This window comes from Megalobrama amblycephala, linkage group LG10 (assembly GCF_018812025.1).
Source record: "Megalobrama amblycephala isolate DHTTF-2021 linkage group LG10, ASM1881202v1, whole genome shotgun sequence".
In the NCBI taxonomy this organism is placed as follows: domain Eukaryota; kingdom Metazoa; phylum Chordata; class Actinopteri; order Cypriniformes; family Xenocyprididae; genus Megalobrama; species Megalobrama amblycephala.
Genome location: NC_063053.1, coordinates 31,155,299 through 31,171,228, shown reverse-complemented (window position 1 = coordinate 31,171,228; position 15,930 = coordinate 31,155,299). Strand labels below are relative to the sequence as shown.

General features: G+C 36.9%; 1 protein-coding gene across 1 annotated transcript in view; it reads right to left on the bottom strand.

Moving 5' to 3' along the window:
- Nucleotides 1-11,655: 11,655 nt before the first annotated feature.
- Nucleotides 11,656-15,930, bottom strand: part of LOC125276355 (protein eyes shut homolog) — a 36,278-nt gene continuing 32,003 nt past the window's right edge. Inside the window, exons 9-10 of the mRNA XM_048203802.1 lie at nt 14,888-15,141; nt 11,656-12,503 (exon numbers count right to left, since the gene is read on the bottom strand). Of these exons, the coding sequence (XP_048059759.1) occupies nt 12,391-12,503; nt 14,888-15,141 (367 nt within the window). The 3' untranslated portion in view covers nt 11,656-12,390. The remainder of the gene's footprint in view (nt 12,504-14,887; nt 15,142-15,930) is intronic.

Sequence of the window (15,930 nt, the reverse complement as noted above, 5' to 3'; positions counted from 1 at the left end):
TCTGAACATTTAAACTGACCTTCCTCACAAATGCAGACTTCCTCACATTTCAGAGTGTTTCTGGCTCGGCTGTAGTTCACTGAGGTCCATATCCCCTGAGCAAACCTTCCCTCAGAAGCCTGAAATCAGGACAGATTAAGACTCCCAGAGATGCATTTTACTTTCTTTTTTCTACAGCAACACCAAACAGAAAAATATTACACTTCTCCCTTTTTAGGCACCACTTTGACAAATTTCTTAAAGATTGTTAGCAGAGCTGCAAAAAGGCACATTTCCAGAGGATGTTAATGGCTTTTATATGTTTTGTGGGGAGAAGACACCCTTTCTGACTCAGATTTATGAAGCCATCGATTCCTCTGGCAGACTACCTGCTGGCCTGTATGCTAATAGACTGAATCTGCACATAAAGCCCTGCTGTGCCGATCTATATCACATTTGTCTGCCGGTGCAGATACAGTGTCCACATGCCACATGATAGACGAGCATGTCGATAACCTTTGTTATAAATAAAACACGCCCACATGCAGTAACTAATATTTGATCAATACCTGCTGGAAATGTGGCCAAATGATGCACAGTGCCAATAATTAAACAAATTACAGACCTAATAACCTCATCTGGCAATGAGCATCAATGAACATGTTTACATTCATACCGATATGCTTACCTCCCAAAAATCATCTTATTGAATTAACACGTTGTCCCGGTTGACATGGAAACCAATAACTTGGCAACACAAGAATACCTGCTTTATTAATAAATCAGTTTATTCCCCAGCAGTGATGTCAAAACCTAATCACTCGTGTATCTGATTAGAGTATTGCATTTGTTATGTGAGATGTGATGTTAAAGGTGCCCAAGAATGCTTTTTCACAAGATGTAATATAAGTCTAAGGTGTCCCCTGAATGTGTCTGTGAAGTTTCAGCTCAAAATACCCCATAGATTTTTTTAAATTAATTTTTTTAACTGCCTATTTTGGGGCATCATTAACTATGCACAGATTTTTTCAGCGCGCCGCCCCTTTAATTTGCGTGCTCCCTGCCACATGAGCTCTCGATTATATTACAGCACATGTACAAAGTTCACACAGCTAATATAACCCTCAAATGGATCTTTACAATATGTTCGTCATGCATGCTGCACGCATGCTTTGAATTATTTGAATAAAGTATTTATTTTGATGTTTATATTTGATTCTCTATGAGTTTGAGGCTATATGCTCCGTGGCTAACGGCTAATGCTACACTGTTAGAGAGATTTATAAAGAATGAAGCTGTGTTTATGAATTATACAGACTGCAAGTGTTTAAAAATGAAAATAGCGACGGCTCTTGTCTCCGTGAATTCAGTAAGAAACGATGGTAACTTTAACCGCATTTAACAGTACATTAGCAACATGCTAACGAAACATTTAGATAGACAATTTACAAATATCACTAAAAATATCATGCTATCATGGATCATGTCAGTTATTATTGCTCCATCTGCCATTTTCGCTGTTGTTCTTGCTTACCTAGTCTGTTGATTCACCTGGGCAGATCCAGACATTACTGGCTGCCCTTGTCTAATGCCTTTCATAATGTTGGGAACATGGGCTGGCATATGCAAATATTGGGGGCGTACACCCCGACTGTTACGTAACAGTCGGTGTTATGTTGAGATCCGCGTGTTTTCCGGAAGTCTTTTAAACAAATGAGATTTACATAAGAAAGAGAAAGCAATGGAGTTTGAAACTCAATGTATGTCTTTTCCATGTAATGAACTCTTGTTATTCAACTATGCCAAGGTAAATTCAAATTTTGAATCTAGGGCACCTTTAAATAAACAGTGCTTGGTGAATTTGTCAATCTGACCAACAGAAAGCTGCTTGGTTTTAAAGTGACGTCTTTGTGAAACATCACTACACTATAAACAATGGACCTTTTTGCCCTTAAAATCTGGCTGAAATATAGCTATTGTGGCGCTTTCCTGTCACATAGCCAGACCTGCACACTTCAAGCCGGCAGAACACAGATTAACGTGTTTACATGCTGGGCGAAATCGGGTAATGGGCAAAAATTTTAGCTGTGTCGATCATTATATGCTTTATCCATTTAAAGGAAAAGGGATTAATGCATTTACATGACCACATGCATTGTCAGCTTATAAAGGCACAATATGTAACTTTTCGCCACTAGAGGTTACCTATTCAAAACAAAGGCGTAGCTTGATGATGCTGAGTGTTGCTAAATGGCATGCAGTTAATTTTAAAACATATTGTATGATGGAGAAAATGCTGTATTACTGTTAATAAAAATAAAGCTGCATCCAATTATGCTTTGTTAGCCACTTGACAAAATAATGTTTTTCTCTGAGCCATAAATACATGGTATGCACAGATAATCAAGTAAACGAGATTCAAACAATAAGACTAAACGTGTTGAGCTATGTAACAATGATTAGTTTTCTGTCTATAAATGTATTCAAGTCGCTCACCTGTCTAATAAAACATATATTAAAGTGTCTTTGGTGTTTCCATGGTTTTTACAAAATAAAACTGGAAATCGAGGGTAACGCGGATATGATGTTATTGACAGGCGACGCTTATTTCTCTGGATTTAAACATTCTTGGAAACATCTGGGATAATGTAAGCACACAAGTCGACAAAATATATAACACTGTTCAAGTGGTTTTTGAATATTTTAATCCAAAAAATCTTACATATTGTGGCTCTAAGCATAATTGGGTTAAGAACATGCACATAAACGTGCTCAATATCTTAAATTCAGCACCAACACATCAGCCATCTTATTATGTTCTCATGCATTTAGTCATTTTCAAAGCGAAGGAAATGAGAGACTAAACACACCACGGCATAACCCCAGGTAACATGTGCCCTTCTGTGCTGATGATCTAGCGTCGGTTTCTCCAACCCGAACCCTAAGCATGACTCATCTGAAGTGAAGTTAGATTAGATCAAAAAAGACAAGCACTGTCACAGGTACAAGATCCACTGTCAGTGTTCTGAAAATCATTATAAATCCTAAGCGTGCGAATGCATAAATCAACCTAACAATCTCTTCAACTGCCACATGTTTGGAAAAGAGTCATTAATGGACAGCCAGCACTTCTGCCAAACCACGTAAGCGGTATTTAACAACCAATTGTGCGTGCAATTCACCGAGAAGTTAATGTAGCATGAAGGAATGTCACACGTACAGTGCTGCCTTTTCCAAATGGGATTTCTGACACATTCCAGGGCTGTGAGCTATTCTTACTCCCACAAAGCATCCAAGTACCAAACACTCAAAAAATACACTTTTTTTTCAAAAGGGTGTCCAAACTGAAGCCCATGGGTCATGTGCAGCACCTGTTTTGATACTTTAGATACTTTAAAAACAGAATTTAAAATTTCTCTATTGAACAAATGGTACCAAATCTCACAACACATCACATCTACTAGTGCCTTCTCTTTGAATTGCTTTCTGTGAATATGCAGAGAGGCACAGACACACAAATTTATCAACCACACTTTCCAAGAATGTGGTAAGTTTTGGGGGTTTTAAATGGTATGTTTGCAGGCGTCATTGAAAAAGAAAAAATAATTCATATAAAAGTGCACTAAAACTGCTTTTTGCTTGAAAAAAAGAAAAAGAAAAAAAGATAAATAGTACAATTCAACAGCTGTCACGTTCTGATATTGTTTCAGTTTCATATTCATGGACTTTTATTTTGTTTTTCATTGTTTCCTGTTTCCTTTGTTCCTATTTTTCCCGCTCATCAGTGGTTAGCATGGTTTTTGGGGATTATTCACTCACACCTGTTTCCTTTTAGTTCATTACCATGTGTATATATTAGGATTGTCAATAGATTTTTTATTTTATTTTTTTAATCACGATTAATCACGCACCCTAAATTGCGATTAATCGCACATTTATCGTGAAATTAAGCATACACCATTTATCTTGTTTAACATGTCCATTTTGCCATCATTTCCTATATCCAGCAAAGTAAACCATCAAATTGAAGTGTGATTCTCATAAAACTGTACTTTTCAGCTTTTTTCAAGGTAAATTTATGTGTGAAAACAATGTGAATGTACTGAAATGTGTCTGTGCATAAATACATTCTGCGATCAGAGAGTCCAGAGCGCTCATATATGATTTGTTTGCGCATCAATACAATGGACTCACGTGTGCTTAATGTACGACTCCTGTACGTCACCGCAATCGTCTTTACTTTCATTGCAATCCTCATCCATCAAAACTTTACTAGCAAGAAGCTGGTTTGGTTTATCCAGCCGAGAAACATAGTTTGCATATCATCTGGCCATACAGCGGTGGGATGTTTGGACGTTCCGTTCAGAACGGGAGGGGGAAAATCCCCATTTCATCAGGGCAATAATTAAGTTCCATTCAACTAAAGATGTTACAAATCTACCTGGAAGAGGACGTGTGTCTAAATCGCCCTAATACGTGGTGAGGAGTAAAGTTTGAGTGGACAAAGACTCTCCAAGGATCACAGTTGGAGAATTGCAGAGATTAGTTGAGTCTTGAGTCTCAGAAAGCATTAAAAAAAAAAAAAAAAAAAAAAAAAAAAAATCAAACAGCACCTACATCCCCACAAGTTGTTCGGGAGGTTTTCAAGAAAAATCCTCTGCTCTCATCCAGAAACAATCTCCAATATATTCAGTTGTCAGACAAGACTGGGACTGGCTTCTATAGCGAGATGAAACTAAAAAAAGAGCTTTTTGGCAGCAAACCCACCAGATGGGTTTGGTGCACACAGGGATAAAATGTACCCCATGCCCACAGTTAAATATACTGCTGGATCTTTAATGTTGTGGGCCTATTTTTCTGCTGGAAGTCCTGGACATCTTGTTCAGATACATGGTATCATGGATTCTACCAAATATCAACAGATAAAAAATCAAAACCTGACTGCTTCTGCTAGAAATCCAATAATGGGCCGTGGCTGGATCTTCCATCAGGACAATGATCCAAAACAAACATCAAAACCAACACAAAAAAGTGTCACTGAGCACAAAATGAAGCTTCTGCCATGACCATCCCAGTCCCCTGACCTGAACCCTAAAGAAAATGAGTGAAGTGAACTGAAGAGAAGAAGCACCAACATGGAGCTGGGAATCTGAAGGATCTGGAGAGATTCTGTATGAAGGAATGGTCTCTGATCTCTTGTCAGATGTTCTCCAAACTCATCAGGAATTATAGAAGAAGAGTCAGAGCTGTTTTCTTGGCAAAAGGAGGTTGCAAAAACTATTGAATAAAAGGGTGCCAACATAGTTTGGATATAAACATTTATTTCATAATGTGACTTTCCCCCCACTTTCAATTCTTTTTCTTCAGTGAAAGATTAGATTTTTGCTAATTTTATGAATTAAAGATCAAAAGGATAAACAATGCACTGACAGAGAGGGATTAAATCTTTAACAATGTCTGGCTATAGGCTACTTTCGTTATTTTAATAATTTCTTTCATTTTAATTTATTTACTGATCACTCTGTGTTATCTAATTTAACTATTTGTGGCTTGTGTTTTGAATATATGTTCCCCTGCACTTCAGGCATTTTGCACTTATGACTTATGACTATTTCATTTTTTATTATTTATTTTTTTTATTAGAACGGTATATTCTGTTCTGATTCAATTTTGTAAATTAATTTTTTGATTGTTTTTTGGTGCATCGATGTTGCGCTGTAGACTAATTCAAGCATGCTCACACAGGCAATTCAGCTGATTTAATTTGATTTGCCGACGTGTGAAATGCATCAGCAGTGTGGCCTTTCTGCAGTTATTTATATATTCTTTTATGCTTATTAATCCAAAATGTTTTTTTTTTTTTCATTTTCTTCTATATCTTTGTGTGGTGTTCTGTACATCGTGGCTGTGAATTTTTATCCACATTGCCTTTCATTTCAGTTTAAAAAAGATAAAAAGTCATTATCAGTTTCGTCTATCACTTGACAGGCAGTTTGGTCGCTTTATTAGAAAGTTGTTTCTCTGTGCTGTGTGTGAAAGAAAAAAAAAAATTGTCTTAAGGCGCGGGTAAAGGCCTTACTTCATTTTCCGCATCCCGCTCCATCTCAAGCACAGTTGAGCCTTTCAAAGGTAGCCTATAATCCTTTGGCCTTGAGCGCGGAAAGAGTTTGTGTGCACTATCTAGTGGACTGCTGTTTTTCAAGCATTTGAATAAATTATATTTATGATTCGACTATCAGTCTATTATCATCTTCCTGCCTGAAGTTTTTGCAACAGTTTGGTATGATTTTTTTTTTTTTTTTGCAAGAAGTCTCTTATGTTCGCCAAGGCTGCATTCATAGGAAAAATACAGTAGAAACAATAACAGAAACAGTAATGTTTTGAAATGTTAAAAATTAAAATAACTGTTTCCATTTTAATATATTTTATCACATGATCCTTCAGAAATCATTCTAATATGCTGGTTGAATACAGTTTGCTTCTTAATTTGTCGAAATCATGATACATTTTTTTCAGGATTCTTTGATGAATTAAAAGAACAGCATTTATTTGAAATAGAAATCTTTTGTAACAAATCAAATGTCTTTATGGTCACTTTTGATTAATATTTTTATTCAGCAAGAATGCATTAATGTAATTTATTTCAAAAGAATATGGTAGTGAATATAAAAATGATTATATAACAATTCTCTCTCTCTCTCTCTCTCTGATGTTAAAGGGTACGCTGGGTATATTTTTGACTGTACTGTCCGAGTGTCAGGCTGGTGTCCCCCAAAAGGTAAATTTTATTTTTTGCACTGTTTCCTGACAGAATAAAGCAAAAATTAAAACTTGCATAATAAGCATTTTAAAAAATGACTACATTCGCTATTTGTCATTAAGATTAACTTCCTTGGTATTTAACTACTCTATAAGAGAGAATACTCATTTCAGTGCGTTTTGCAACAGAACATAGACACAGACTATATGCAAAATCAGCCAGCAGCTCACCTATCAAGGCAGTATTCTGAGAAACCAACATTTTAATCCACACCGAATGACAAAGCCCATTAAAATATAATTACACGCATAGCTCCATACACATACAGGTCTGCTAAAGGATTATAAGAACAAGTATTTGTATTTATTGGTCTTCTCAACCATGAGGGTAATGAGAACACGTTCGCTCTCAGGGGCGAGCAGTATGCCAAGAGAATATAGATGTGAAATAATTAAACGAAAGACCTGACATTGCAGTTCACAAAGGATGCCAGTAATAAAATGTCACACTGCACTCAGAGGAGAGAGACACAAAAATTATATGAACATGAATAGTACCATATATAAAGCTATAAACATACACAATTAAAATCACAAATAGGCTTAACAGAATGGAAAGAAGAAAAAAACTGAAAACATCAGGCTAGCAGGGGGTCATTCAATGCTTTATATGTAGTGCAATTAGGAACAAGATGATAATATCTCCTGCTGTTCTCAAATGTATGGGGAAATGCTGAGAGTAACAGTTCAGAAAACGATGCAAATGACGCTTTGGTATGATCACACTGTAGCATCATGAACAAGATCCTCATGCGTCCTTTCAGAAAATGTCGGTTTAAATACAATCTGCCATTATGTGCATCTGAAGTTGTTCTTGGTACTGTGAGTAACCCTTACCATCAAATAACGTCATCAAATCACCATACTCTCATGATACCTCTTATCTAGAAATCATTCGTTTCCGCAGCATGGTGGCAGCTTATATCCTTTTATTTTCAAACACTTGTCAAGGGATTATTGAGACTGCACTTATTTTCTGTCACTTCCTGATATCCAATATGCATACTTCTCATCTTTGTAGGAGGATGGAGAGACTAAAACTCGCTCCATTTTTGCCAGAAAACCCACTCAGTTCACCCAACCTGTTGCACATTAACGGCCCAGCAGACAGGACTGAGATGAAAAATATGTGTGATTGAGAGTATGGCACATCGTATAATATGCATTCATGTTAAGGTTTTTACTAAATTATATTGTGCTGCACTGTTTTGTAATTTATTGTTCTTTCTTATGGCTCCATGTCTCCTAAAAATGCTTCAGTGATTTGTGTTATATTATATTAAGTTAGCATAAAGAGTTTCTGGCTTATTCTCAGAAAGCAGTGCCAGTTGTGTTCAATGACTTACTTGTAATATTAAAAAAAAAAAAAAAAATCCTAGATAATTAACGTCATATTTCATAATGTAACATTTGGCAAATTTAATACATTTTAAAATCAATTTAAATGTTAATCAATAGGATTGCTTGCTTTTTATCAGAGTTTCAGCCAATTAAGTTGCATGTTGCATTCACCATCATGGTTTAATAGATTATATGGAATTAAATTCACGTACAGATGTCCGGAGTATATTTGTTTTTAATGGCCCTTCAAGATTAAAGGATCAAAATATAAAGGAAATATTTTAGATTTTTTTCCTAGCCATCCTAGGTGTATATGACTCTCACAATCTGAGATATATTAATAAATATTCTGACACATCCGAGCTTTATTATGGCAGTAAACGGGATCAAAGAGTATGAAGCTCAAGAAAGTGCATCCAAACGTGTACTCCACACGGCTCCAGGGGGCTCCAATACCCAGCTTCCGCCAGACCGCCTTCCGTATTTAAGTTACGGAAAAAAAGCGAAACTGGCGCCATGTCAGTTAAGCTTTTTCCGTAAGTTGAATAGGGAAGGAGTAGGACATAGCGTAAGCCTAAGTTGAATACGGTCTGGCCGAAGCAAAATTTTACTTCATAACTTGTTAAATATGGATTTTTTTTTTTTTACACAAACGCATCACTTCACTTCAGAAGACCTTTATTAACCCCTGGAGCCGTGTGGAGTACACGTTTATGATGGATGGAAATACTTCTTTCAGCTCATACTCATTGGTTCTGTTCATGCCATTATAAAGCTTGGATGCGTCAGGATATTTATTAATATTTCTCCGATTGTGTTCATCAGAAAGAAGAATGTCATATACAGTGTTGGGCAGTAACGCGTTACTGTAACGCAGTTACTTTTGACAGTAACTAATACTGTAACGCATTACTTTTTAAATAAATTAACTCCGTTACCATTACCATATGGTGCATTGTACATTACTTTTTTAAATTAATTAATTTTGGCTGAAGTATAGCCAACAGCCTAACCTGTTTACAGCAGTAACGCATTGTAGGATTGGTGGATGCCAACCACTGTAAACACGAAGACGCACTGTGGGCGTGTTTCCGTTTATTCAAGCATGTGCGGCAGTCATGGCGAGTCAAGGCGAGTTTCTCAAAGTGGAAATATGCTCATTATTTCACTTTAGTTGAGCATAAAGACAAAAACCTTTTAGTCAAATGTAAGCTGTGTCTTTCTGGTTCGAAGGTCCTATCTACTGCGATAAACATGTGACATGCTGGATCGAAATATGTGAAATAAGTTTTTCTAGTCGAATAGTAGTTGTTCATTTAAGCCATTAGTTGACTAATCACATTTATATTAATTTAATTTCTTAAGTACTGGAGAGAATAAACTAATAATGAGCGTTTATGTAATATAGGCTATGCACTCAAGCGCACACATAACGCTTGCCATAAAGAACCAGCAAAAGTAATGATTATGAATATGACAAAAAACAGCAAGGAGACATTTTAATTGTTTATTAATAAAGTAATGTTTTCTGAATCAGTGTCAGCTGCAAAGATGAAGTACACTTTGCTGACTCTCATCATCTCCGCATATACTGGACGTGCCTAGAGAGAAAATGAACATTTCATTCGGATTACATAATCAGAGCAGACTCTTTTCGTTTTTAATTATTTCGTTTTAAAGTAGATATTTCAAGCTTTCTATAGATATATTTTTCATGTCTGCGAGGCAAGCAGCCTATACGCTGAGTTTCGGTTCATTTAACCTTTAAGTCGTGCTCCAGTTCACGCGCCAGTGATCGCGCCTGCGCATCCATGATTATATTGCCTGCTATATTTGCTTCTTATTTATTACATCCAGGCAATTGGTTGATGAAACATTGATTAAAATTAAGATACAATTTTTACAAAATGAAATTCACTTTAAATGTTTCTATAAAACAAAACTTAATGAAGTGGTCAAAATCATGTCTGACCCACTCCATGACTCCCGTTATATTGCGCATCTTATGATGCATCTTACTCATGATTTTCACTTTTCATAATCAAGTAAATGAATTTAAAACATAACATAGGACTATTTAAACATATATATGAAACTACATTTTCTTTAATGACAGTACAGAGAAATTTCATAAGCAAGAGCGGATCATGAGTCACGAGTCGGATCAAGAATTATTTATTCTTAGACTTATATTTAATATTGGGGGCATTCAAGTTATTTGACATATTTAAAAAAAAAATTTTAAGTAACGCAATAGTTACTTTCCCTGGTAATTAGTTACTTTTATAATGATGTAACTCAGTTACTAACTCCGTTACTATTTGTGAGAAGTAACTAGTAACTATAACTAATTACTTTTTAAAGTAACATGCCCAAAACTGGTCATATACACCTAGGATTGCTTAAAGGGTTAGTTCACCCAAAAATGAAAATTCTGTCATTTATTACTTACCCTCATGATGTTCCACACCTGTAAGACCTTCATTAATCTTCAGAACACAAATTAAGATATTTTAGTTGAAATCCGATAGCTCCGTGAGGCCTCCATAGGGAGCAATGACATTTCCTCTCTCAAGATCCATAAAGGTCCTAAAAACATATTTTAATCGGTTCATGTGAGTACAGTGGTTCAATATTAATATTATAAAGTGACGAGAATATTTTTGGAGCACCAAAAAAACGAAATAACGACGGAGCACAGATGAATCAGTGTGTCGAATCTGCTGTTCGGAGTGCCAAAGTCACGTGATTTCAGCCGTTGGCAGTTTGACACACGATCTGAATCATAATTCGACACACTGATTCATTTCTGCTCCGATGCTTCCTGAAGCAGTGTTTTGAAATCGGCCATCACTAAATAAGTCATTATTTAGTTTTTTTGGCACTCCAAAAATATTCTCGTCGCTTTATAATATTAATATTGAGCCACTGTACTCACATGAACCGATTTAAATATGTTTTTAGTACCTTTGATCTTGACAGAGGAAGTGACATTGCTCCCTATGAAGGCCTCACAGAGCCATCGGATTTCAACTAAAATATCTTAATTTGTGTTCTGAACATGAATGAAGGTCTTGCGGGTGTGGAACGGCATGAGGGTAAGTAATAAATTACAGAATTTTCATTTTTGGGTGAACTAACCCTTTAAAGCTTGGGCTAATTTTCATTTGAAAGTGAACTAATCCTTTAACTAATCCTTATTAACATGCATATTACTAGGATTTTGGCTGTTTATTAGTACTTATAAAGCACATATTAATGCCCTATTCTGCATGACCATATTCTACATCCTTTAATCCTACCCAATACCTAAACTTAACTACCTTACTAACTACTAATAAACAGTAATTACGAGTTTATTGAGGCAAAAGTCATAGTTAATAGTTAATAGTGAGAATTTGACCCTAAACTAAAGTGTGACCAAACAATTGACTCCAAGCACAAATACACAATATGCTTACAAAATCTTTAACACATTTTTTATAATATTTGGATAAGGGGTGAAGATGTCAGTTTTCTTAGTCTGGACATAACTTTGGACCACTACTGTCTGTAAGTGTCTATGGCAGTTACAGCCTTGGTACTTGGTACTCCTGAGATGGGAAAAATATGATTTCTGGAAAGTTTATTTAAAATGAAATGCTGAGATTTTCAGGCATTGTTTCCTGAGAACAGGCTTTCGAAAATGGCTTCCCATCACTTGTTATTTTAAGATTCAATCTTGACTGTTGAATTCCAAAACCTAAATGAATTTTTAAGGTTCTAACCTGATCACATCCTCCAACACCACACCATCTCCCGTAAGAATCGTGCCCTCTAATGAGACCTGTCCTGACAAGATGGAGGTCTGTTTTCTGTCACCATCATGTTTGAGAGAATTAAAGAGAGGCCGTTTTAATAAACACTAGAAAATTTACACTGATGGATTCTCTTCCCCTTGGGCTGGCAGATTATCTTGAAAACAGGGAGCATGAGTCATACAGGACATGTTTTTTTGGGAACCAATAAAGCTTCACATCTACAGATGCATGTGAGCTCTGGAGATAAGATCTTTACTAAAGTCTAGATGGTTCCTGGGGAATAATTACCTAAATGGATTTGTGGCTCCTTCCTAAGAACATATATATATATTTTTATATATATATACATAATGTGCATATATCAAGTTTTTTTTAAATCATCCATGCTGTAGCACAGCTGACTCCTCTCAGCTCAGGATGTATTTGTTGTTTCGCAACAGTGTGCTGGACTTTACTTACCGAGTGGACAGATACAAATGTAGTAATTGACCAGATCAATGCAGGTGCCCCCATTAAGACAGGGTCTGGACTGGCACTCATTCATATTCTCGGAGCACGTTCGACCTGCATGATGGACATTAACACAGACAATATGGATAATAAGAAGCCTGTCTCATATCATGCTATCCACCTTATTTTTCAGGTAAGAGCGGGCGTGGCCATTTGTAATTTTAATGTGTCTGGCTTCCGGTGTCATTTCACTTCCAGTTATTTTTAGCTATACAAAACAGCTCTTTATGCTAACTGATATTGCAAATTGGTATTTCTTACCATATTATTTTAATGTATTGTCTTAATTATAAACATGCTGGTTTTTAGCACAAACAGTTTTAAAGTTTACTGCACTTTGATATTCTTTTCGTTATTTCCCTATAGCGACTAATAAATCGGAAGTCTTACACATTCACAGAAAACACCTTACTTCTGCGTTGAAAAATAAGGTGGATACTTGTGTAATCTTTTTTTTTTTTAAGTCAGTGTGAATCACTATTTCAAACAGTTTTACTTCTTTAATATCACACATTTCCAAGAAAAACAGTGTATTCAAAGAGACAAAATGTAGGACAGCCACAGGAAAATTGTATTCATTGAGAATTAAAGGTGCTCTAAGTAGAATTTGAACAACTCTGTTGGACATTGTTGATATTTGAAATCAACCCAAACAAACCCACCCCTCTCTTCATTGCTCCGCCTACCAAACTCACACTCCCACCTCCCAAATCCTAACCACCCTGCTCCGATTCAGGCTCGAACAGTGTTGCCAAGTCCAAGGTTTTCCTGTGGAATTGGCTACTTTTACACTGTTGCCGCGGGTTGAATCGACCCCAAATAACATGATATTTAGCCCCTGGAATGTGAATTTTACCAGGGGAGCCCCACCAAAAACGCAGATTTTACCCTCTGGAACGTGATTTTTTTCCATGGAACCCACCCTAAAATGCGATTGGGCTAGTTTTGAGAAGCAATTGCCAAAAGTCATTTCACTCGGCGGCCATCTTTGAAACGCCTCTCGGGCATCCTGGGCATCATGCAATCACTTTGAATGGGGAAACATCAAATTCTCCAAAACTGTTCGCCAACCTTGCGATTAAATTTCATATTTGAAATCAACAATGAAATCTAACAACAACCAGCTCATAAATTTAGTTTCTAAACGCTCGAATCATGACAAAAAAAACTGTATTTTTCAGGCTGGATCAAGCTAATGCGCATGCGCAGACCTAAAAGGTCTGACTGTTTCTATAGAAACCGGTGATTCTAACGGGCGCTGAAGTGACGCGAAGACTTTACCAGTGGGCGAATGGCTCTTATTTAGAAGGCGGGGCTTATTCCGCCATATTGCGTGTTACACTTTCTCCCATTCAAAACAATACGAGTGACCCGTCTTGTGTTAGGCCGTGTGTCCACCAAAGCGTTTTTAGCCAGCTGAAAACGCTAGGCGCTCTGCTTAAAACGCCCGTCTGTGAGTGCTCGAGAGCGCTTCTGCAGCGTAGCGTTTTTTCCCGTTGAGACGCTTTGTTGCTATGATACGGAATATCAGTTGGCCGGTGTTGTATTTGTCCCGCCCCTCCTTCACTCTGATTGGATGGCTTGCTAAAAAGTGACAGTGATGGGCGCAGCGTTTTACTCAAAGTTGAACATTCTTCAACTCGAGGCGACCAGTAAAAAACGCCCAGCTCTCAGCGCTTGAGCGTGAAAAAGACGCTCAGCGCCTCGTTACGCTCTCGGCGTTTAAAAACGCGGCATTCCCATTGAAAACAATTGAAAAAGTACGCTAGCAGCTGGAAAAAACACTCTGGTGGACACACGGCCTTTTATTCTATAGTCTTTGGTAAAACGCTGTGCTCGTCACTGTCACTTTTTAGCCAGCCATCAAATCAGAATGATGGAGGGGCGGGACAAATACAACACCGACCAACTGTCACAACATTCTTGCTGTACAGCGACATCAACAAACACCAGAGAACGAAACAAAATGGATGAGAAATTAATATTGCTGGTCTCTGAACATACATAGCAAGTAATTCTACTTTGTGTCAACATTTTAAGTCTGAAACAAATTACCTGCAAAATCAATTATAAGTAACAGTGCCGCGGATATTCCGTATCATAGCAACAAAGCGTCTCAACGGAAAAAAACGCTGCGCTGCAGAAGCGCTCTCAGCAGAGCGCCTAGCGTTTTCAGCTGACTAAAAACGCTTTGGTGGACACACGGCCTATAACACAATTCTGACTTTATAACTTGCAAATTTATATCACACAATTCTGAGAAAAAAAGTCAGAATTGTGAAATGTAAACTCGAAATTTCGAGAAAAAAAAAAAAAGAGTCAGAATTGTGAGATAAAAAGTTAAAATTACCTTTTTTATTTTTTTATTCAGTGGCAGAAAAAAGCTTCCATAGGCTAGAGACTGACAGTGGTACCACCGAATAAATCATTTAGCTTACCCTTAAATCCTGGAGCACACAGGCATTGGTATCCTGCCACCAGATCAATGCAAGTGCCACTGTTGGCGCAGGGTGCACTTTTGCATTCATCCGTCTCAAGCTCACAGAACGTTCCCTCATATCCCAGCATGCAGTGACAGGTGTAGTTGTTCTGTTGGTCCAGACAGACGCCGTGTTCTGAACACTGATGCCCAGAGCAGAAGTCAATGTCAAGTTCGCAGTAGACTCCAGTGTATCCGTGACCACAAAGGCAACTTGGAATGCATAAAACAGTATCTCTTAAATGGAATCGCAAGCAAAACAGCCGGACACAGTATGAAAATAAATGGCTGAGTCATGGGGGAGGACAATGTAATTTGCTTTGCTTTCTATCACAGGAACATGCTATTTGTTTTTGCAGCTATGGGTGGTTTAATTCTAGAATGAGACAGAAAACAGCTACTGAACCTGAACAGAATATCAATTTTAATTTTATATTGAGAAGAAGCATCTTGTTTAAAATGGATACATCCATCTCAATCACTCTTTTAGAAAAAAGCATTAAGACAACATCATGCTATATTAAAGGTATAATTAATACCAAAATTAAAATTTTGTCATTTACTCGCACTCATGTAATTTCTGAACTCTTATGCTGTGTGTATCTATGAAACACAAAATATTTTTTTCCATACATAGTGACCATACACTATAAAATTATGTATTTACATAAATATTCCAGTGCTGGATTTCCCAAAACTCTCTTAAGTATACCTTCTGTAAGTCATTCGTTCGTAAGTTTGGTCTGGACCACTCTTAGCTATACCTTATCACTGTTGACAGTCCATACGAACATAATTGTGAAGATGTAATACACCCAGTGTTCAATTAGGATAAATGTCAAATGATAAAACGCAAAGATTCACTGCTAAATTCAAATGTGCTTTGGCGCTGAGCTAGAGACAGACGTGCTCAGTGTTTGTCATATATCACAACTATTCAGTGTTTTCAACTACATCAGGTTTATTTTAGATTTCAGACATTTAAATACACATTCGAATGAA